Here is a 24,899-nt window from a genome sequence, read left to right on the forward strand (position 1 = left end):
TTTTAAAGATCTATTCAACTATAACCTTCACAATGGGTTCGTGGAAGAAATATATGGGAGGTATCTATTCGAAAAAAAGTTTATTTAGAGATTTTTTTTAACGATTTCTGATATAATTAATATACCTGCATACCTATTTCGAATAACAGCTTTCTAATAACTTATAGTTTCTGAGTAAAACCGAGGACAGACAGACATGGCGTAACTACATATAAGGGTTCCACTAGTAACAGATATTGATGTTTATCTCAAAGATAGCCAAGTCCTTCACAAGATAAAAAATTTCTTTATTTCTTAAAAATTTTCACGGGAGTGAAATCCTTTAGTAAAGTGAAGTTTAGTTATGTTATACCTCGGTTAGAGATTTTGAACCGACTTCAAAAAAGGTCATTAAAGAGTCAATACAGAGGTCACAAAAATTTAAACCGACTTGTTAAAACACTAAAAAGCTAAAATAATTGAAAATTTAATAAACAATCCGTCTACATAGGCCATTAGTGGGTTAGTTAGTAACTAGGTCTTTTTAGAAAAAAATACCTATCTACTTATACAAAGTAGATATACCTATAAATAGATAGACCTGAAGGTCTAGTAAGAAGTAGTCCATTTTTTGGCCAAATCTTATTGAATTCGGTGATTATTATAAGGAAAACTATTACTGTTGTAATTCTGTTGACTTCAAAAAATACTAAAAAGATTAAAATAGGTACATGCATATAATCACGTCTCTACCGTAGGCTCTGTCTACCCCGCATATCTTTTGCGGGGTCTACCCCGAGCCTACGGTCTCGAAAAGACTGTAAGGCCACATTTAGCTGTATAGTTAATACATACATATAATCACGTCTATATCCCTTGCGGGGTAGACAGAGCCAACTATCTTTGAAATACTGATAGGCCATTTTCAGCTGTTTGGCTTAATGATAGAATTGAAATTCAAATAGTGACAGGTTGCTAGCTCATCGCCTAAAAGAGGAATCCCAAGTTAATACGCCTATCCTTTAGTGTCCTATTCTTTTTTTTATAGGTGCCGGGTACCACACGGCACGGTATAGTTAATGATGGAATTAAGATTCAAATAGTGACAGATGGCTAGCCTTTCGTCCACAAGAATTATGCCAAGTTTATGAGCCATTCTCTTAGTCGCCTTTTACGACAAAAATATGGAGTGATGATCCTATTCTAAAATGCCGGGAACTATCAAGTAATCAAATCACCAACAGTATAAGTACCTACTTATTTAGCTACCATCGAGACAGGTGGGTATTAATGTAGCAGGCACTACAAGTTATTTCATAAATTTAAAAATTGCGATGCCCAAAAATGTTTTTACTACTGTACCTACACATACTCCTACTAATATGTAATGAACATGGTGCCAGCATCGATAGGTGCCAGGTGACTGCCTACTTGTGTCTTATAAAGTTAAAATTAAATGCTTATATGTATATGGGAACTATATTTTCTATCACCAAAATTTATATTTGTCATCAAGTTGTATCACCTAATAAATAGATCTATCGCCACGAAATATTTTCGTTCTCAGATAAACAAAAATTGTTCCCAGGTATGAATTATCAAATTTATGTTAATATATGTGTAAAATAAGAGATCGATAACCAATAAAATTATATTGAATTACATGAATATAAACCTCGTTCTTATAATAATAGTTTTGTTACTTAAATAATAGCTCTGTGCTCAGAATGGTAGATCTGTCACCAAATAAATCGATTATCGATCCCTGACTGCGACTCCTTTTTATTTGATATTTTGTCACCAATACAGTAGTAACATTTTATTTCGTTCAGATATTAAATTAATAGTATTCGTTACCAATTTAATACATCAATTTATAATTTTAATGAAAAAATGATCAAAGGGGCGGAGACAAATTGGCGCGCTTTAAAAATTGACCAATCCGGCCTCAACGATGGGTAGTAGTTAACTATTGATTATTTTAACTTTAATTAAGTGTTTTATCTACTATTCTGCTAGCCATAAGCCAGCTATTTTAAACCAGCGCTGATTGTTCAGTGGTTATTATTTTTAAGAATAAATATTGATTATTTTAACTTTAATTAAGTGTTTTATCTACTATTCTGCTAGCCATAAGCCAGCTATTTTAAACCAGCGCTGATTGTTCAGTGGTAATTATTTTCAACAATAAATATTGATTATTTTAACTTTAATTGTTTTATTAACTACTCTGCTAAAAATTTTATTTAAATATAATTTATACTACCAGTGGAAATTTAGAACCTTGGGAGTCTAGTTAAGTAGCAGAATCTTTTGGTTGAAACGATGATGACAACCCTAATTTTTTATTTGAACTTAATGCAATTTTCTAGTAACATAATATGATTTATTGGTGATCTCTTTAAATTAGTTTGCTTAAATACTTATTAGGACACACCTATTATAATACATACAAAAACATTTATTTGGTACTAGACCTTATATCTCAGGATTTTAGGTGATTTATTGTGGAACTGATTTTGCATTGTTTGGTGACTACATTTTGGTGACAGATCTACTATGTTGAGGACAAACCCTATTATTTAAGAAACACAAAACTAATTAAATTGGTGATAGCTTAAATGATACCCTATGTATATACTCTTATATAAGACCCAAAACGTCCGAAGTTCTGATATCTAGATAGTGCCTAGTAGATAAGTAAAAAATTAATAAACAAGTTGTGAATAAAGTACCTTTTACAAATTACAACTCAAAATCAATCAACTTAGGTAGGTACCTATTTAGGTAAATAAACACCCTAGTTTTAAAAATACCGCTTCTACCAATTCGGTTATAGAGCTTACGTAAGCCTGTAATTGCATTATTTTATTTTATAGGCAAGTTAAGTACATTATAAGAGTACATACCTACCTACCTATCTACTATAGTAAAATACCTAAACATTTGATTTGATACTGCTTTTAGTTATTGCCTTCTCTTTCACTCGCACGAGGAATTATTGTTCGTGGAATGCGCGCGTCGACTAGTCTCGTTTCTTATCGGCGTAAAAGCGGTTTTTGTAAGTTATTGATAACGAGTACATTTTACCGCGATTGAAATAAGGTTGAAGTTTGATTAACTGAAAGAAGCTTGACGTCTTAGTGCCAACGCAAAGTGCTTACGAGACTAGTCATAGTGATTACTTTGTAAAAGTACATTTTGTAAATTATATTATGGAACTGAAGCGAAAGTTTTCAAAAATAACAGAGGGTTATATAAAATGTTACTTGGAAATATGATTCCAGCGAGGATTTATACAGATATTTGACGTTTATTTCACCGATAGGAAACTTTTAAAAATAGAACAAAATAAAAAGTCCTTGATAACTAGTCTCGTGAGGAGTGCGCTTACGTCATCGGATGGACTTTTTGTAGGTATGTACGTATGACCGCTATTGGCCAACAAAAGCCTTGTCGGCGGCCATTTTGTTGATGCTGAGTCACCAAGGTGAAAAATGTACTGTGCACTCCCCACGAGACTACACAACGGTATTGGGCATTTCCCTGAACAGAGCACAAAATTTGGGTTTCATGTTCCTTTACCTACCACAGCGGGTATGGTAAATTATATTTTCTGTGTATTAAGAATTAAAGGCGATAAATAGGTGTTATTGTATATATTCAAAACGCCGGAATAATAATTCAAGAAATGTTGCTATGAAAAACAACTGTAAACTTATTTTACTATAAGTTTGTCACATGGAGGACTTCAAATTGGATTGGATGCATTCATTTAGTGATTTAGTGTGATCAAGTGAATTGAATAAATAAACTAATGAGTGATATCAGATCGAATGCAATCTGTCTGTAATGTATCTGTCAAAATAGTGCAGTGATAAGTAAATGCGCGCGTCCTGTCGGCGGATTGTTTACGTATATTTAAATTGAAATTAAGCAGTGTTTGGCGCACAGAATGTAGACTTACATCGAGATGCGTTTTAATATATTGGACAAGGCGACTTGACGGATTTATTGCAGAATTAAACCTCGCAACCATGACAGAAACTACGATGGTCAAGGTAAAGACCGAGCGGCCAGACGAGGCCGAGATTAGGGAGTTGGCCGCCAAAATGGTGGAGGCCAACAAAGCGAAGGCCTTAGCAGCGTCAGTAGCGGCAGCCAGACCGCCCTTAGTAGGGGGTCCCGCGCCTGGCCCCGGCGGACAGATGGCTATAGTTAACTTTCTGGCGCGAAAACCTGGTGTACCTACTCCTGCCGAACAGCGGCCCGCGCCTGACCCTGACAAGAAGACCCCCGCCCCAGATGAAGCGAGTTGGAAGGGCCACTTCGGGTGGGACATGCTCGGCAAATGTCACATTCCATATATCTATCGGTCTGGCGAGAAGTATGTTGCCGTCCGGATGGTAGAAATCAAGCTACTAAACAAGTACCTGAACTATTTGCATGCAGATATATATTCCTGCACATGCATAAGAAGTTACTACATCACAGAAATTGAAGCAAGGCTTCTCAATGAGATCAACAACAGACATTGTGATGGGCAGTTTGGCAGAGATCCCTTCACTCAAAAAGACTTAGTAGTGCGTTTATCGGACGCTTATGAATTCTACAATTTCTTAGATGTGTGTTATAATAAATTATTACGTGGTACCACCAATGCAAAGGACAAGTGTGGTTTTATACGTATAAATAAAGAATCAGTGGTACCTTATACAGTAAGAGACAATCAAAAGTTTGTTCCACTGTTTTATTTTGAAGGTGAAACCGACAATTTAAAGTTAAAAGCAGATCAATTAAAAGGTTGGGACTTGTCATACCTCAAATTCTGTTGTAAAGTGCAGGGGATCAGAAATGAGTTATTTGCCAGTGAGACATGTTCTGTGATCAGTTTGTCAGACATAAAAAGCTACTTCCCTCCTGGGACAGAGTTTGAGGAGTACTGGCCAAATAAGGTGGTGGACTCCCAACTTCTGATAGCTGCTAAAGGTGAGACTTTAGGAAGCAAAAGTTATGAGCTTAGTATTCATAATAGAAAAGTCTGGTAGAAAAGTTGCCAAGTTCTATAAATTGTACTTATCATTATTCATATATTAATGAATTTGAATTATGGTTTTTCATTCAGAATATCAAAATAAAAATCATTAAAATCAAATAAAGTAATTATAAAAAGAAATATTAAGCAAATCACCCAAGTATGAAGGAAAACACATTAAAAAAGCCAAAAATATATTCATACCAATTTAACTATGAATTTAAAGATATAAGTTTTTTCAAGTGCCGTGTGGTTCCCGGCACCGATACAAAAAAGAATAGGACCACTCCATCTCTTTCCCATGGATGTCGTAAAAGGCGACTAAGGGATATGCTTACAAACTTGAGATTTTTTTTTTAGGCGATAGGCTAGCAACTTGTCACTATTCGAATCTCAATTCTATCTTAAAGCCAAATAGCTGAACGTGGCCTATCAGTCCGCTCAGGACTGTTGGCTCTGTCTACCCCGCAAGGGATATAGACGTGATTATATGTATGTATGTAAGTTTTTTCAAGTGACAATACACCTACATAAAAGTGGGTCATCCAAATTGAATTTGCATAGAAATTGATTCAGCTCAATTACTTTTCAAGTAGATTTAAAGTACCTATTTTAAAGTCTAAAGGCATGGTAGTTCATTTTTTTTAGTTAAATATAGGCAAAGTTAAGATCTTAGCTTTTGGTTTGACAGATTAAATAATTTTTGCATACACATAGGCAGATACTTACATACTGTCACTATTTCAATTCCTCCATTAAGCCATACAACTGAACATGAGCTTTTTGTCTCTTCGAGACTGTTGCCTATGTTTATCCTGTATAGGATTAAGGCATGTATGCCTGTCTGTTTGTTTTCTCGCAGACAATAGGTCTCTTGGAAAAAGATGTAAACAATATTTGCATGCCCTTTATCTAAATCTAACTAAAACTAGTTAGTTTTTATTTTAAGTTGTAAAAATGATTATAATAAAATGTCATACCTACCACTTTTCTGAGAGGTAGACTAAGAATACATCTTTCCATTTATATGCATACTGTTGCTTCATTCACATTCATCATGCATAAAGATTAACTGGTGCATCTGAGATAAGTGGCGACCACGACTGGTCAAGCTTACAAAAAGAAGAAGCTAGATTTATGTACTGAATGTATTATTTCCCCTTCCAGGTTCAGTATCAGGCGGCGGGCAATGGACGCGCGCGCCGCCCGCGCCGCCGCCGGGCGTGCTGAGCGGCGGCGGCGTCAGCATGGGCGGCTCCACGCGCGGCCGCCGGCCCGCCGCGTCGCGCCACTCGCCGGCCAGCGCCGCCATGCAGATGCCGCACGCCAACATCTCCGCCGCCGCCGTGCAGGCGCTGGCCAACAGCTGGAGCCTGCCCGGCACGCTCACGCAGGCGCAGACGCAGCAAGTGCTCAGGCTGGCGCAGGTGTGTAAGCCGCACGACTGTCATGCTCTAAAGCAGCATCTGCCGATAGTCTGCAGCACAGTACAGCATAAACCCATTTATACTAGAAACAAATATTCGCAAATGGGACCCACCGCAGATGCAGTGCTGCTTATCCGCGTGCGTTTTTGGTGTAAGTACATGTCAGCATTTAACTCCTTAACTGTAAACTTGAACTGTGACCCGCTATAGGTGAGGTTCCCTGCGAGGTTGCTGAGATCAAATTGGGCTAGCTTCAAATAACTGGACATATACAGTTTAAACTCATGACCGCAGACAGAATCCAGGGTCTTCTCAAGAGAATTAGCGCAAGCGAGACTAATGTTGGAAGGATATGTTACACCTTATGATGACAACTATAACCATAGGTAATGAAAAATTTGCTTGTATCACCAATACATTTTACCGTTTCTGTAAAACTTAAATCGAAGATTCAAGTTAAATCTTTGAAACTTAAGTAACTTCTTAAGATCTTCTTATTTATAAAAACTTTGTCTGTTACGCTTTTACGCCTAAAACACTTAAACGCAGTTGACTGTCTACCCCACAAAGGATACCTATTAGACGTGAGTGTATGTATGTTTAAGTTATCATTTGATAGATAGATACCTAACTTGGGCCCGTCGGAGGCGGTAATATAAGTGTATATTTAGTAAAAGCCTATCATTTTATTGCAGGCGCAAGTGGCAGCTCAAGCACAGGCAGCGGCGCGGTACAACATAGCCGCCGCGGCCGCGGCATTGCCGCAGCATCGCTCTCAGCATCAGAGGAATGTACAGGTACAGTTTACATATTTCGATGTTGACTTATTCTATTTCTTGTTCATCTAGTATGTATTTTCATGAAAAACAAAATTTCCAACAATTGTGTTTTTAAGTATGTATAAGAGGGAAGCCAAGTCTCACGATTGTACAAGATTAGTTTTTAATTTAATGTCTATTTACGTTCATATTCTTATAGCGTAAAATGTATTCTTGTTTTTATATTTACTTTAAAATGCGTTGTTCGGCTGTTAGTACGAATCAACGTTTGCCACCCCCATAAACATTTTTTGTTGTCGTTTATTTCAGTTTCCCAACAGTGCAATAACAATGGCGATGGGACAGCAGCCGCCCCCACCTCTCGTGAGGAGCTCTGCGAACACCACAACTATGAAGTGAGCATTTTTAGTGAAAATGTTGCAAGAACAGACAATATTATTCTGATATCCATATGTTTTAATAAATTTCAAAACGGTTTTGTGCTACCCCCACGGCACACTTTTTGCTTTAAATTTTCATTTTCATAAATCGTCTATTCTGTAAGAGTCCCGAAATCAATATAGGCTCTAAAATTAGTTGACCTGTTGTTCCACTAAATTCTAGAACATATCAGTACTGTATGTATTGAAATTACATTTCTGATTTAAATCCCTTTTAGTGTTATTGGAACAGACATGGTTTTATATGGTATTAAATGTTCTTGCAAATGATACGTTTTTTGTCTGATATCCATTCGCCATTGTCATGTCACTGATATTAATGTAACTGTGTATCTTACTGTGTTATCTTGCTTTAGTTATTTTTTAATAAAAAGTTACTAATAATTAAAACGGCTTTCCTCACTTCCCAAACGAGTAATGAAGTAATTTCGTATATTGTAAATGATTTCTTTTTTAGTTTGCGACACCGCCGCATCACGCATGATTAATAAAAATATAGTATTTTTTTAATGATTTATAGTATAATAAGGTGTTGTGTAGTTTGTTTGCAATTATAATAAGATATTTTCTTTTAACTTTATATACTGAATGGTGCGTTTTTTTTTCAGCGTGCCTCCTCAAGTGACTGGATCAATGAATGGCCACTCAACCTCTCACAGCGTAGAGAGCCGCAAGCGACTTACGGCCATACCCGACATAACAATTACTGGCAACCATACACCGTATAAGGTAGGTTGACAATGTATATGTTCATCTTAAGTTATTAAAATATTGATTTAAGTGATCAATTAGTAATACCTTGTATCCAATAAATAAATCTATTCTATTCTATTGTAAAAGTAATGTATGTAAAAGAATATTAAAAATGAGAAAGTAATATCATTATTCCATGAAATTTAAAAATAAAGGCCCTGGGTGATATACATAACATAGGTAGATATTTGTAAATGTTACAAAAATAGCATTTGTTAGAAGGGAGGTTGGGCATTGAACCCAAAAATTTATGCTTTTCTCAAACATCAAAGTGGTAAAAAATAATTCGGTGTAAAAATATACATAATTATTTAGAGATTTTTAGATTTATCAATTAATCATTAAAAGGCAATAAAATGCTGATCTTGGCTTAAGCACTACCATGCACGGCAGGTACTTAAAAATATGATAAAATTTCAAATATTGTCTTTTCTTTGTTTTTCGCTTCTATATCCTTCAAGCATTATCTCCGATCTTAGTGTACTAGTTTGCCTTGACCTGCTTTTACACCAATTTAATTTTTTTGCAGTAATGTTTTACAATTTTGTGCAAGGTGCCATATTGCTATTTTATTGAAATTCACTTTATGTTTAAAAAAAAAGCTATTTGAAAATTGTCTGTACTAAAATACTGATAAGTTTTACTATCTTATCTCTGTGGAAAAATTTCTTAGTCTTGTAAAAACAGTACTTATAGCGTTATTTATTTGAAACGAAATTAGATCAAATGGTTTACATTGGGTTTAGAGCGTCGGTGTTCGAATCGCAAGGTGTTCGGAATGCGCATAAAGGCACAGGTTCAATTAAATCTCACTTCGTCGATGTACCAAAGACTATTTTTAAAGCTATGTATATTAGTTAGTGTAAATACTAACAGATGCTCTTCCGGTGAGGGAAAAACATTGTGAGGAAACCTGCAGAGGAAGTGGTTCCCGGCACCAATACAAAAAAGAATAGAACCACTCCATCTCTTTCCCATGGAAGTCGTAATAGGCGATTAAGGGATAGGCTTACAAACTTGGGATTCTTTTTAGGCGATGTGCTAGCAACCTGTCACTATTTGAATCTCAATTCTATCATTAAGCCAAATAGCTGAACGTGGCATTCAGTCTTTTCAAGACTGTTGGCTCTGTCTGCCCCGCAAGGGATATGGACGTAACCATATGTGTGGAAACCTGCACATTCAGGCAACTGGATGAATCATGGATTCAATACGCGTTAGGTTTACCTGCAAAGGTTGGGGAGGTCAGATGGGTGTTGCTTCATCTAAAAACCTGACTTGCCCAATCTAGGATCCATGGTCAAAAGCATACCCCGGGTTCCTCTCCAGAGAGGTGAGGATGCAACTTTAGCCAGGAGGAAGGTTCACATTGGGTATTTTTTTACAATGGGAAATCCGCTTATTCTGTTCTATGATAATGTTTAAAAATTATATTTTTTTTTTTTTTTTTTTTTTTATACGGGACAAATTACACTGATTGAGTTAGCCTCGAAGTAAGTTCTTTGAGACTTGTGTTACGAGATACTAACTCAACGATACTATATTTTATAATGAATAATGAATACTTAATATAGATAAACATCCAAGACCCAGGCCAATCAGAAAAAGTTCTTTTCTGATCATGCCCTGGCCAGGATTCGAACCCGGGACCTCCGATGTCACAGACAAGCGTATTACCGCTGCGCCACAGAGGCCGATATTACTCTACAATTTTATTTTTGCACGTCAACCGTTACGAAAATATTTTATCAAAATGGTAAAATGTGGTCAAAATATTTGAATGTTTGAGTTATGAAGTATTATTTACCAATAAAAACATGAACAAGTAAAAAACAAAACAACCTTTATAATAATAAGAGAGTAGATTAATAGTGTTGTGAAAAATGAGAAAAAAATCGTAGTAAAATATCTTGAAATTATCAGTCTTTTTGTCATTGTCACTCCTAGGTCCAAAAAGCCCTAGTGGAGAACACGATGGTCCCGTGCATCAACGCGAAGCCCTACCAGTACACGGAGCTGCTGATGACGCTGCCCGACCTGGCGAGCCACTTCTTCCCGCGCGTGTCGCTCAGCACGTGCCGCGCCATGCTCGACGCCCTCGGCTTGACGCTCTACAAGCCTAACTCGTGAGTCTTTGTCTCATCTCTTTGGCGACCTGACCTCATGCCATAGTGTGCAATAAGGGTGCATCAGACAGAGTTACGCTTTGTATGAAACAATTTCTGTTATATTAATCTTGTGTATCAACTGAATTTCTTTTCACACATAGTAAAAGTTAACTAAGGAATGGCTTATAGCTTGGGATTCTTTTCAAGGATAGGCTAGCTGAATATGGCCTTGAGCCTTGCGTCTGTTGGCTTTGTCCCCACAAGTGATAGAGACGTGTTGTGTTAGTATGTATTATACTATTAACACCCTCACTCTCTTGACGTTTCTACCACCTGGTTTGAAGAGCCAGATTTCATGTAGGGCATTTTTCACTATAGCACTAGAGTTTTTTTACATGGTTTAATAGCAATTACTCATAAGAGTATATTAAATCACATGAGTAATTGCTTACATGTCTAAGTAAGACATGTGCAATTATATTAATGATGAGCAACTGTCCCACAGCACCCAGCTGCAAGTGCTCCGCAACTCCGGCAAGTGCAAGTCGGCGGCGGCGGGCGAGAACGGCATGGCGCTGGTGCAGATCCGCGACGTCATGCAGCACATGCCGCAGTTCAAGTACATGCTGCGCTCCGGCCTCGCCGCCGACGAGCCGCACCAGGCGCCGCGCCCCGCGCACAACTCGCAGCCCGCGCACGCCAAACGCGCTAGAGCTAATTGACTCTCGTAGCGATACATCAGTGAATCAACTCTAGTGCTTGTCTGCTGCTAGTTCATCACTTTGTGAACTGTACTGGTATTGAATCATTCTCAAACAACTGGGCTGAATGACTCATAGTGATATGTCAGTGAAAACAGTGTTCCTAACTTTTGACATGCAAATTGATATAGAACATGGCACACACTAGGGCTAACTAACTCTCTAACTTTGGTGAAATAGTGCTGTTGTGACTGTGAATCCTGTGGCTGGCTTGCTACTGATATAGACAGTGTAATACCCGAATTATAACTGAACTGATGGCCTGCAAACCACACTTATATAGACAGTGCCCATCCTGTTATTTTCTAAGTTAAAACTATGGATGGAGTCTCTCATGAATTAACCTACACTGCATAAAAATATATATACTTTGAGGAAGGACAAGTTAGAGACAGACCTGTGCTGACCCTACATAAGAAGTGGGATAAGATAGCAAAGAAATGTGATGTGCTCTTATGTTATTCGCCTTGAACCTGTAATGTAGTTTAACTCTTCACTGAGAACTTATAATTTTATAGGAATCAGTGACACATGTCAGGAAAATTCAAATTTTTATTTGGATTTCTTGATGTGCTTATTATTTATTAAACCTTTTATTGATCTTCAAAACTAGGCCCTGAGACATATTTGGAGAGAAAGAGCCAAATGATAATAGAAAATTAAGTACCTATCTACTGTCTGATAGGACATCTTTTTGATGACAATAATTGAATTTAACACAGTGGGGAAATATTGCCAATTTTTTCAAATAAAGCAAGGAAGGCAAGGAAATTCAAATGCTAAAATCATAATTTAAACAAATGGTTTTACCTATAGCAGGGAGGAAAAACATAGTAAGGAAACCTGCACATTCAGGCAACTGGATGTGTGTGTGAAATCATGATCCATCCAATTCGGTTTTGGTTCCCCTGCAAAGGTTATGAAGGTCAGTCAGATGGGAGTTGCTTTGTGTAAAAAACCTGACTCCAGGATCCATGTTCAAAGGCAAACTAACTAGGAAACCAGGACTAAAGCCAGGATGAAGGAAGGTTTTACCTATAAAGTTAAATATAATTGAAATTGTGAAGATTCGAAAGAACATTTGTCAGTCAACATCACAACAGTTTGAATCACCAAAAATCCAGAGGAAGCCTTAATATAGAAAAGAAAGTAAGAAAAGACTAATAAAATTAAGAAAAAAAAAATATTGTTCCATTCAAATGTGGAAATATAGGCACTATAAATATAATTAATCCACTAGCTTTTTCTTGAAATTACAAGAAAAATCTAGTATATTGATTATTCTTATGGAACGAACCTATTGTGTTATCCACAGGGAGAAAATAAAGGGCTTCCTTGGCAAATTAGTAAAGATTTGTGCAATTTCTGAGAATGTAGGAATTCTTTTGCATTTGCAATTATGCTGACCATCATTATTTCTGTCTGTACATATATGCACACTGTACAAATTGTAAGATACTATTTTGTAAATCAGAAGATCTTATTTGAAATGATCTATGAACTATTTAATAGAAGACTGAAAAGTTTATTTTATAATTATTTCATACTAAATCAAAACCATAGAAAATGATTGTAATTATTTAGTTTAATAGTATTTTCTATTAAAAAGGTTTGTGTAGAAACATTCTTCATATGTTGAAGTTAAAGGTAAAATGTATATGTTAGTAGATTATTAAATACTGCAAATGCAGGTGTGTCTTTTTAGCAATAAAGTAGTTTAAAATAATACTTAAACTTTTAGTGTACAACTGAAATTGTAAGCATTATTTTAGCATATTGCTAGAAATGCATATAAGTGACGCTTAGCGACGTATCATCACAATGTTATTAATGTCTGTTCACAAATTGTGGTCACATTAGATTTTTCTAAATTGTATTTATAAAGATGTCACTGTGATGAGCTGCATGCTGCTCTTATTTCATTAGCTTCATTTCATTCAATCTTTGAATGTGTGAGTGCATGCATATTATTATAGTGTCAGTTGTGAGGCAGAAGCATAGCCAGGAACAACTGAAAAGTGTATGACGCCAATGAATGAATATTATCTATATATATAAAACTCTTCCGTTACTGAGTGACTGACTGACAGACAACGCACAGTCGAAACTACTGGTCGTAGACAGCTGAAATTTGGAATGTAGGTTCCTTGGGATATGTAGGGGAGCACTAAGAAAGGATTTTTGGAAATTCAACCCCCAAGGGGGGGAAAAGGGGTAAAAACGTTTCTATGAAAAATCTTATTCCTTGGGTTTATAAACTTGAAACTTGGCATGAACACGTACATAGGCAAGTAAATATGTTTGACATTATAAGTTTTTTCAAACTAACCTCCAATCGTGATTTAGGGGGTGCGATTGGGTGACTGATTTATTAACGCACAGCCGAAACCGCTCGGTATAGGAGTCTGAGATTTTGAACAGAGGTTCCTTTAGTAACATAAGTGAGCACTAAGAAGGGATTTTTGAAATGTCAACCCCCAAGGGGGGGAAACGGGATAAACTGAGCCGGGGCTGCGGGAAAGTTCTAAACGAGATACCGTGGCCCCGGAACGCAAAGGGCAACTGAAGGAACGAGGTGGGTTTTAGTCAGTAAAAGTCTGACACTCCCTTCCGTTCCACCCAGAGCGGGAGAGGTCATTTGATGATTTCCCATCCTTAAAAAAAATGACTTTGTATGACAACTTTCAGTCGTCTCTTTAACATACATAATAACATACATAATTATGTACATACATGCATAACATTAATAACATCACGCCTTTAAATCCCTATTTTGTGTTAACACTACCCATACAAACAGCTACGAAATTTGTCCGCATCCATTTTCACCTAAATTCTTAACGTTAATGAGATTTACTTTTTATTATCAGGTCAACCTAATAGCCTCACATGTACGTATAACTTCGTAAGAATTTTCTTTCAACTCCTAACCGTTGAGGAGTTGTACCTTCCATCATCAGCTCATTCACATGGGATGATGACTATCAGACGCAAATACTTAAACAGATCTATGAAATTGTCAAAAACGTAATTGCCTGTAAATTTGAGGTTTGCCCTTGATTTCCCTGGAATACCATCATCAGATCCTGACTAGGTAACAACGGTACCAACTTGAAAGTATACTCTACCGAACAAAAAAAGAATCACGTAAATCGGTCCATAAATCTCGGCGTAATCGGTATGCATAAATAAAACACCCGAATTTTATTTTCTATTAACTATCACGAGTTGTCTCGATGCTCGATAGATGGCGTTGGCATCGAGATAGATCGCGCTATGGTTTCGTTACCGTCATTTAGCAAGGTAGCGTAAAATATTTTAATTTATCGTGTAATTTTAGCAGCGCCCCTAGCGGACATACGCGAAACTACATATTACACACTACAAATATTTTGATTTGAAATTATTATTCGTTTGATTCATTAACTTTTAACTTGACTTATTTAACTTATTTTACTCTCTATTTCAGTTAATTTTTGATTTGTTGATTAGATTTGATATTTTTGATAGTGATAGGTGTCGAAGTGCGAGAAGTCTTAAATATTGGTTAGTAAAAAATACGTATCAGTTGCGGAAAGCAGGATGGCACTAAATAGGATGGGATGGGACAGGATAGGACTGGACGGGGCAGGACGGGACACAACAGGTTGGGACGGGACGGAACAGAACGAGAAGAGACGGGACAAGACGGGAGAAGCCATATGAATTTAAACCAAATATAAACATAAAACAGCCCCGCACGATACGGGATAAAAAAATGGGTGAAATTTTATGGCGTATCCTTATAATATAAATACATTTGCGCGGGCGAAGCCGCGGGCAAAAGCTAGTAAAGAATTTAAAATAAAATAATGAATGCACTATAAAAAATAACCAACTACACCAAATTGTTGAAAAGGTCATTCAAATCAGCAGTTCCTGACTGTACTCAGTGACACAGGTAGCTATAAGATTTCAGGAAGAATTGCATTTTCTATTTAAGAAATCATCCTATAGATAGGTTGCTGAAATTGGGATTTCATATTTTCAGACAAAAAGTTTAAAAAAGAAAATAGCTTACCTTTAATTTTGTAAAAAATATTTAAGAATCCTTTTATTAAAATTGACAATAGATAGAAAATTATAACACTATACAAATATGATTTTAGGCCAGTAATTTGTTAATTTATTATGAAAGAAAGTTGTCAAAAATAATATAAATGTTACAGCATTTTTTCTCTTTACTAGAACTTATTTTTCATAATATCATTTTATGTTACGATTTTATAAGTAGTTCGCTTGGAGTTTCTTGAAATTGGAATCAGTGAAATCCCTGTTTTTTTTTGTATTGGGTCACCAACTTATCAGTGTGAAGTGGGTGAAACCCATTCAAAGTACGGCGCAAATTTATCAATTTGCATTTTCTTAATTATTTCAGCATTTTGGGAAAATAATAAGAATAATATATTTGTATGGACACTAACGAGAAGCCGATAGACTTGATGGTTTCGGTCCTATTTTATATCCACTTGTTTAACAGGATTAAAGACTAGTAGGTATTCTTATTTACTAATATGTATGGGTTGAATTGATATCGAATTGCCATCTGACTAAACTACGAACCAATTTTAAGCTACAAAGGTTTGATTGCATTTTTTTGTTTCAGTCTGAAATTGCAGACGACACTGGTTCAGGTGATACTAAAAACATGAAAGAAAAATTTAGATTTTTTTTTTGCAAATTGATAATTTTGTCGAGTGCAAAGTTTTGCGTCAAACGCTTTAGAAATAATTTGTAGGTCTGTAAGTCTTACAAGCATGAACTAGAGATTTATTTAGTTTGCAAAGCTGTGTATTATATGCTGAATTATTTATTATGACATAGTTGTAAGTGGATATATTGGTATGGATATCCGATGTAAATTACATAGGTACACAGATTTGTGGAGCTCTACATTGAATACAATGTTGTTTGTGGAGTTAATGATTCTGTATATTAAACAAAAATATAAAAAATCATTTTACTATACAAGTTTTTTCTTAAACCGACTTCAAAAAGGAGGTTTCTCAATTATACTACATGTTTTTTTTCTAAGTTGATTTACACGGAGCCTCTGAGATCTGCCGGAGCCGCTAGCTATGAAAAACAAAAAATCACATTACGCAAAGACATTACGTTACCAACTTTAGTTATTACTAGTTCCGCTACTCTGAATTCAATTGTGATGTGTCGTAGATAAAATTTCTCTTTTAAATATGTTTATCTTTTCCATACATGTAGTCACGTCTATATCCCTTGCGGGGTAGACAGACAATAGTATCTTTATTAAGTTAATGGACAGACAGTCTGGAAAAGACTGATTGCCACGCTCAGCTATTTGGCTTGATAGAATTGAGATTCAAATAGTGACAGGTTGCTAGCCCGTCGCCTAAAAGAATCCCAAGTTTATAAGCCTAATCCCTTAGTCGCCTATTACGACATCAATGGGAAAGAGATGGAGTGGTCCTTTTCTTTTTTCTGTTGGTGCCGGGAACCACGCGGTACAGTACCTGACATAATATGTATAATTTGCTCTCGTCAAAGGTGCCAATGTGCCGAGAAAGATGGTACGATTACGAAGTTGGATGGCAATGCCAATTCTTTGAATCAAGAAGTAATAATAAAATAGGATAAATAATTAATAAGGAATAATCCACATAAAATCACTTCGTTTTACAAGAAGTTATATAGTAAGTAAAGGTTATCATAGGCTGTATGTTAGAGACATCATGGTCTAACAAGTAAAAAAAGTCTATCAACAAACTCAAAGTCCAACGAAACGAGTAAAACTAAAATAAATTGTCAAAGTCAAAATCCCAAAAAAGAGAAATCAGGATTAAAATTTATTAGACTTTTTCATTTATATTATAAAAAGATCGGTGTTTTTTACTAAGATATGATAAATGTTGACTAGAATTCAAGTGTAGTGACTTCTAAAACATGTTTTTGACGATGTTGTGGCTTGGACACATAATGGAAGCTGAGCATAACTTTGGTCATTTCTGCTTTCATTTCATATCATTTTATTAAATTTGTAAAGCTAGGTGTAAGAGAAAATTAGTTTGTCATTCCAATTTCTTATTATTATTATTTAGTTTGCTTGTAATTGCTTAGGGTTTCGAATTTGTTTGTATTTTGTAAGGTTAAGTTTTGTAGGTATATACAATGAATATACAAATATGTAGGGACACCTCAGATGCTGTGGCGTTGTACTTGCCTCAGCGTTTGTACTTAAAGCCATTTGCCAAACTTAATATTTCCATCCAGCTTCCTCCCCACAAGGTCCACAACAAGTCAATATCCAATTGGGAATTGATGGAGAAATTGCGCAAAATGATCCAACCTGATGGATTCTCTGTCTTAAAAGTGTCGAAGCATAGTTCTGAAGTGATAAGGTTTGATGCTGAGCTGGATAATGTTAACAAGTTGCAGCGAGTTATGTCAAGACTTGATGACAGAGTTATACAGTTAAATAATTTTCCTGAACCTTTGAAAGTGAAAGTTTCAGAGGCTAAATCAGATTTTCCTAGTAGACATGCATGGGACTCCTTTTTCCGTGATGCTACTGATATGGATGAGATGAAGCCAGGTGAAAGGCCAGATACAGTACATATAGAAAACTTACCAATTCGGTGGTTTGTACATCACAGAGACCAAGATGATGATGCACCTCCATCAGAGAGTATTTTGAAAAAAGTATTTGAAAAGTTTGGTGCTATTCGTCAAGTGGATATTCCGTGTGCAGATCCATTTAGAATGCAGATGAAAGTGCATATGAGAGGAATAAGTACTCCTGCACAAAATGCAGATTTGTATTTTGATGCATATGTGCAGTTTAGTGAGTATGTTGGGTTTGTTCGCTGTATGGATGCGTTGCGAGGGCGCAAACTGCTTCGGAAGCGCGACGATATTGCAGAATGGTGTGGTATAGCAGTAGATTTCGACAAAACTAAACATATGACTGATGCAGCAGTAAAACGCAGAGCAATCGTACGGGAGAGACTTGCAGCGCGACAGCGAACCAAAGATGATGAAGAGAGAATGGAGAAAGAAAAGCTTGCAAAGAAACAGGCCAAAGAAAGGTAAAAATAAAATTTTATTCATTAAATCATTTAATTACTGCTATATCCCTCACTGGACAGAGCATTGGCACTGTAAAATTTATTGTTTTTATCTATCAAAAGTTTTTTAAATTAGGGTTATGCTTATTAATCATCTATTTTAGACAAAAAGCTGAAAGACAAGAAATTGAAAAACTTCAAAAAATGAAAGAACGAGAGGAGAGACGCAAGAAAAAACAACTTGCAAAATTAATTCAAAAAGATAACTTGAATGTGAATGTCAAGGTTTTGGAGGAACAACGAAAACTATTAAAGGCTCAAAAGAGACTGCAGGCGATAAGACTGATGGAGGAATTGTTTAAGAGGATTGAGGTATGTGTTGTTTTTCAATTGAAATTCTTTTCAAACTTGAGTGATCATGTGAACTTATGGTATGATAGTTTTGTTTTTCGGACATCACCCAATGTGCCAGCTTTATTTGGAAACTGACACAAAAAAATGTTATGCTCATTTCCTTTAAAAATAACATGAAGATTGATATGGTAGTCACCCTTTTCATAAAAAGATATTTGATTATTTTTAAGATGTTAAGTTAAAATTGGTATTCTAACAGAGGGCCTATAAAACTGTCGTAAAAGTGATATTTTAAGTATGCATTGTACCTTAATAAGATAAGATTTAGCACAGTGAAATGAAATGGGCACAGTGAAACACTAATTGTTATCTGTACATTTGGGTTTGGATGCTAGTCATCCTTTTGTGAAATTGCGAGAAAGATGGTTTGATCCTATTCTATCCAGCCAGATACATCATATAGTTAAAACAGTTTTTAACCAGAAGTGATTTTAATTTCAGCTGCATTGTCAAAAACTTGACTTGTTTTTAATTTCAATTGCATGCTTCCTTAAGTTTACATTTATAATCTGTTTCCCTTGCGGGGTAGGCAGAGCCAACAGTCTTGAAAAGAACGAAAGTCCATGCTCAGCTGCATGGCTTTGTGTTGGAAATTCGAATGGTGACAACCTGACACTATTTGAATAGCTAGCCCACCACCTACAAGAGGAATCTCAAGTTTATAAGCCTATCCCTTAGTCGCCTTTTACCGACACATATCGACGGCCTCTGTGGCGCAGCGGTAGTGCGCTTGTCTGTGACACCGGAGGTCCCGGGTTCGAATCCCGGTCAGGGCATGATGAGAAAAGAACTTTTTCTGATTGGCCTGGGTCTTGGATGTTTATCTATATAAGTATTTATTATAAAATATAGTATCGTTGAGTTAGTATCTCGTAACACAAGTCTCGTACTTACTTCGAGGCTAACTTAATCTGTGTAATTTGTCCCGTATATATTTATTTATTTATTTATTTACTTATGATAAAACCCAGTTCCTTTCTAAAGTGCCTGAAACCACATGTTCCTTTTTAATTATATTGGTTTTATGTATAATTATTTCAATTTAATTTTTAATAGACATTACTATCTGGTGGTTATGTTAACATTTTTGCTGTTATTTGTGCATGGTAGTCTCTTACGAGTAGATGTATCTTACAAAGCTCAATTCTACTAAATGTCTATTGCCTACGTATCTATTACTTTAGGTATTGTTCAAAATCTCAGTTCAATAATTATTTTTATTATTAAATATTGTTTTGTTAACCTTTAAACCGCCATGAACACCTAAAGGTGACTTCTGAAAACTTTTCTTATGCACCAATCACATTGTATCACTTCGAAAAAACCATTGTTCAGCCGGCGTTCAAAAGGTTAACTCCTTCCCATAAATTTGCTTCTTATGTCCAGGATCAGTGTCCAGAATTGTACATAGAGGTAGAAAAAGATATGGGACAAGTGACGAGACAAGCCAAAAACAGTGTACTTGTTAAACATATCCACCACCATGTGAGCCTTTTATAATACATTCATTATGCTGACCTGCATTGTAAATTTTAATGGAGAATGTAAGCTCACTGAATTAATAAATAACTTTTGTGTAGCACACTAAATTGAAACATTGTTACAAAAATTTAATTTTATAACATGTTCTATCACTTATAGTGTTATATAATTTAGAAAACTGGTGACTGGAGAGTGAATAAGAAAACATAATACCAACATTTCATTCAAAAACCTGTTAAATTGCAATGAAATACTTTCTCATAGTGGCTTTTGTGATAATGCCTACAATTTTTTTTATATATCCAGTTGCGTCCCGAACTCCAGAATCATAACTCAAGTCACCGGCAAACATTGAAGCGGTCAGAGCGGTCTCGTGTGGTGGACCACTTCAAGCGGCTCCAAGAGAAGGTGGTCGAAGAGATGCGGCAACAGCTCAAGGACGCTCTTGATGGTAATTCTGTTAAAATTTGTTTATGCCTGTTACTAGAATAACGTTATCTATACATGAGCAAGTCTGTTTGTTACGCTTAACGAGACTACTACTCATATATCAATCAAGATGAAATGTTGTATGAAATTTACTAAACTAGCTTTCGCCCGCTGCTCTGACCGCTTGAAACCAGTTTGAAATAACTTAAGAGATAAAAGAGAGAATAAAGTTGACACACTTCTATGTTCTCAGTTCTATGCTATCTAAAGGTTACTAGTAAAACATTTGATGACAACAGGATGTTTGTTTGTTGTACATTTTGTTTCCTTCTTTATATCTAAAAAAAGAAAATTTAACAGGTCGCGTTGTAATCCGTTCGGCGCTGGAAACAAAGAAACCTGTGCGAGCTTCCTCTGCCAGCTCCTTCTCTTCTGAAGATGAAAAGGTTAAGAGAATCAAAACTGAAAGGTTGACCACGCCTGAGAGAGAATTCGAATACAGCAAAGCTACAGGTAACTTTTGAAATGAAGAAAAAAAGTACCTATTAACTTGTTAGTAATAATGGAATTTAAATTTATCAAATCAACCAGAGTTTTGGATGTTACCATATCTTAACAAGATGCATGATCTATGTCTTTGTCAGCTAAGCTTATACACACTTATCAATTTTTTATCGATATTTTGGGGTATTCAGAGACTTAAGGATTTCGTTAGACGCATGGCTTATTGATGGAATTGAGAATCGGAGATAGGGTTGTTAACACGTTGCCTTAATGCAGAATCCCATCTCTTTTCCCATGGATGTCGTAAAAGGCCATTTAGGGATAGGCTTATAAACTTCGGCTTCTTCTTTTAGCAGCCTGTCCCTATTCGAATCGTGGCCTATCAGTGTTTTCAAGACTCTTGGTTCTGTCAACCCCGCAGGGGATATATGTATGTACGAATGTATTTACTTTTTCCAGGAATGTACGGCGTGCCGCCGGGCTACGGCTTCGGGTTCCCGTTCGGCGTGGCGCCCGGATATCCGTTCCCGCAAAGTATGAGTATCATTACTGATTACATTAATTGTATATCTATTGTTTACTACCGCGCGGTTGCAATATATCTACAATTCTCTTCTCGAAGTTTAAGAATATGTACATACACGTATCCACCATTAACGGGGTAGGCAACAGTTTCGAAAAGACTGACAATATGGGAATCCTTAAACGATAATCTACTCGCTTAGAGTAGGTTGTCTGGAGTAGAGAGAGACAAGGCATAGGTCTTATGTTCCTTCTCTGTTTAATTATTCATGGATAAAGAGGGATAAAGAGATATAGAAGTTAAGAGGCATGCCTTATCAACGTACGTTAATACCCCATTGCAAAGCAACCAAACTGCACATCGAGTTAAGATTTTCGAATTTTTTTTACAGCGCCTCTCTTCATATTAACTGAATTTATTAAAGCAGTTATAAATCACAATAGCTTTACATTTGTGTGTACAACAATTATATATCAGTAAAAAGAGATATTATGTAGGTGGTGAAAAGTGAAAATGTGACTTTAGTGTGAAGTGTCAAAGTGTGCGGTTAGAGCGAGACACACAAACGTAAAGCTTTTAAGTCTATGGTAGGTATGTCTATTTATTTATTTAAACTGTATTGGAAAAATGGCCGTGGATTGGTATTGGTGGTAATGTTAAATGCATTATTTAACATTCAATGGAGTTTATATGAATTGGGTTAAGTGCGTGCTCATATGTCAAAATTGATCGTAATCGTAATCATAAACGTAGTTGTACCTAATTCTGTAAGTAAACAAGTCTCACTCATAAGTCGAGCTTATTCTCTCTCGTATCGTTTTCTTTAATACTTCAATTTATGCATTAGGCACTCTTGTCTATTAAAAATAATAAATTTCAATATAAACGTATGGTGACGACAGTTAATTTATGTGCCGCACAAATGTTAAAAAGAAACTGGTAAAATTTTTCTCAAAAACAAAACCTCGTTACACGGAACTTTTTTAAAAACACGACACGACTTTTAAAATTCCAACCTTCTCTTCTAACGTTCAAATCTTCATTATTTCCTTTTAATATTCCAAAAAAGATTCTCCTAGTACTTTTGTAATAGCCTTTTATTAAACCACGTCCTCGGGTGGTAAGTGTCAATGCAAATTTTGTGTGTGTCAGGCAACCCGATGTACTACCCGGTGCGCGGCGCGTACTACCCGCCGCCCGACGCGTACCGGCCGCGGTTCCGCGCGCGCGGACGCGGACGCGGACGCGGACTCGGCGCCAGGATGCCGTACTTCGACGGACCAGACGCCAGCCATCAGTATTATATGTGAGTTTATATACTTACTGAGATAATGCAGCTTCTATTTATACAGGGTCGTTTAAAAAAAAATTGAATCCTTTTAACATGTGAGACAGTACACCAAACCAATTTTTTTTTATTATTGGACCAACCTCGAAGTTGCGAAAAAATATCAGCGGCTTCATGTAAAAGGTTGCACATGCACGGGCAAACAAAACGTATGGAACAGCTGATTGCAATTTCACAGTTTCGAGAAATAACCCTGTATTATACTGCACTTTCACACACTTTCTGACAGTCTTCGCCTTGTTCGGAAGTCGAATCTCCACCCTGGTCGGCATCATTTTTATGCGCTTATAAACATGATTTACACTGAAAATAAATGCATACAAAAATGTATTTAGTCCAACAGTCAGTCCATTATACTTGATTATTTTATTCGTCATAATGCAATTCTAGTTTGACGCATTTTCTGCTGGCGTATCAGACAACAAGCTTTTTGTGATTTACTATTTTTTCAAATGGCAATCAAAATTGCATTTCCTACCAGTTGAAAATGTCAGAAGAGTCACCTATACTAGCATCAAAAATTTTACTATGATTATAATTTCTCCGTAGGTACTTCAAGAAGTTGACAGAACAAGAAAATCGTAACGAACATGACGACCGCGCTCGTTCGCGTTCGCGACGTCGCTCGTACTCGCGATCGCGTTCGCGGCGACGTTCGTATTCCCGCTCGAAGTCACGCGAACGTGAATATTCACGGTCAAGGTCACGCGAGCGAAGGCGGAGGTCAAGAAGTAGGAGTCGCAGGTCGCGATCTAGGAGTAGAAGATCTAGGTGAGCAGTTTGTTTTGCAATTTTTCCTGAAGTAAAAGTATCTTTAACTATCATAATCATTTATTTTTCATTCTATTTGATATATAATATTAATAAAAAATGGAATACGTGCTTGCTATGCCAGCCCCTGTAGCTAGACACGCGCGACGCCGTTATTATCTCGCGGAAAACTATCGCGGTCTTGTTACATGGCATAATAAAAAGTAAAACAGCTATAGATTTCGCGCGATAAAAATTGTGTTTTGTTTTAAGATCACACCGTTCTCGCTCCCGCAACCGAAGCCGATCGCGCAGTCGTCGCTCCAGGACCAAATCCAGGTCTAGGTCCAAGCACAAGTCGCCTAGCCCCAGGAATAAACCTACTAATGGGGTATGTATCAATATTTTGGCCGCATGAAAATTACTGTACGTCAATTTGACTTTCCAAATGGTGGCTTTTTATTTTTTGTCTATGTTTGTGTTTTTCTTGTGGTGTATTGTAATGTGAGTTTGTTCTTCAGATAGGGCCAACAGTCACAAGTATTGAAAAGCGCATTTAGCAGATATGGCTTAATGATGTAATTTAAATTTAGAGTTAGGAATAGGTTTTTATGCCATCGCCTAAAAGAAGTATCTAGTTAAGGATGGAAGCACGTTGACTAAAGTTAAATACTTTTGCAGGTAGAAGAAACTCCTCAACTGAGACAGCGGTCGAAGAGCTGGTCTCTGCCGAAAGAAGGAGAAAGAGATCAGAGGAAGTCGTGGTCGAAGAGCCCGAAGGAAAAATGATTTATAATAAAATATTTATACATACTGACATTATTAATTTCATTATTACACCCGTTTATTGTACCACCCGCCATGGAACATTTTTTAACTTCTCTCGCATTGAGCTGAACGATCAATTTGTATACGAGCGATAATATTTTTCAAGTCTCACTTCTCTTTTCAAACTTAATCCTTTGAAAAGTTAATGAGATTCATAAAATTGCCCACATTTACAAAATTTTGAAAGGAAAATTACTAATAAACCTATTTTTAATTTATTCTATACATACATACATAAAATCACGCCTCTTTCCCGGAGG

General features: G+C 36.3%; 2 protein-coding genes across 5 annotated transcripts; both read left to right on the forward strand.

Annotated features, from left to right (window-relative positions):
• Positions 1–2,681: 2,681 nt before the first annotated feature.
• On the forward strand, positions 2,682–13,328 carry LOC106129698 (uncharacterized). The gene is made up of 7 exons (XM_013328346.2): positions 2,682–4,968; positions 6,182–6,441; positions 7,137–7,238; positions 7,530–7,615; positions 8,269–8,389; positions 10,361–10,539; positions 11,027–13,328. The coding sequence occupies exons 1-7, from the start codon at positions 4,017–4,019 to the stop codon at positions 11,241–11,243; spliced, it is 1,917 nt and encodes a 638-aa protein (XP_013183800.1). The 5' UTR covers positions 2,682–4,016; the 3' UTR covers positions 11,244–13,328.
• A 3,744-nt stretch (positions 13,329–17,072) lies between these two features.
• LOC106129742 (A-kinase anchor protein 17A) lies at positions 17,073–24,628 on the forward strand. Of its 4 annotated transcripts, none has more exons than XM_013328402.2 (11): positions 17,073–17,346; positions 17,568–18,382; positions 18,526–18,733; positions 20,162–20,260; positions 20,564–20,708; positions 21,047–21,199; positions 21,650–21,724; positions 22,866–23,019; positions 23,611–23,832; positions 24,085–24,202; positions 24,493–24,628. In XM_013328402.2, exons 2-11 carry the CDS (start codon positions 17,616–17,618, stop codon positions 24,598–24,600), a joined length of 2,049 nt encoding a protein of 682 aa, XP_013183856.1. In that variant the 5' UTR covers positions 17,073–17,346; positions 17,568–17,615; the 3' UTR covers positions 24,601–24,628. The 4 variants fall into 4 exon arrangements, with proteins under 4 accessions (XP_013183856.1, XP_013183857.1, XP_013183854.1 ...); XM_013328403.2 differs by having other exon boundaries at positions 17,073–17,295; XM_013328400.2 differs by having other exon boundaries at positions 17,073–18,382.
• The last annotated feature ends 271 nt before the right edge of the window (positions 24,629–24,899 follow it).

The sequence above is a fragment of the Amyelois transitella genome, chromosome 16 (genome assembly GCF_032362555.1).
Source record: "Amyelois transitella isolate CPQ chromosome 16, ilAmyTran1.1, whole genome shotgun sequence".
Classification (NCBI taxonomy): domain Eukaryota; kingdom Metazoa; phylum Arthropoda; class Insecta; order Lepidoptera; family Pyralidae; genus Amyelois; species Amyelois transitella.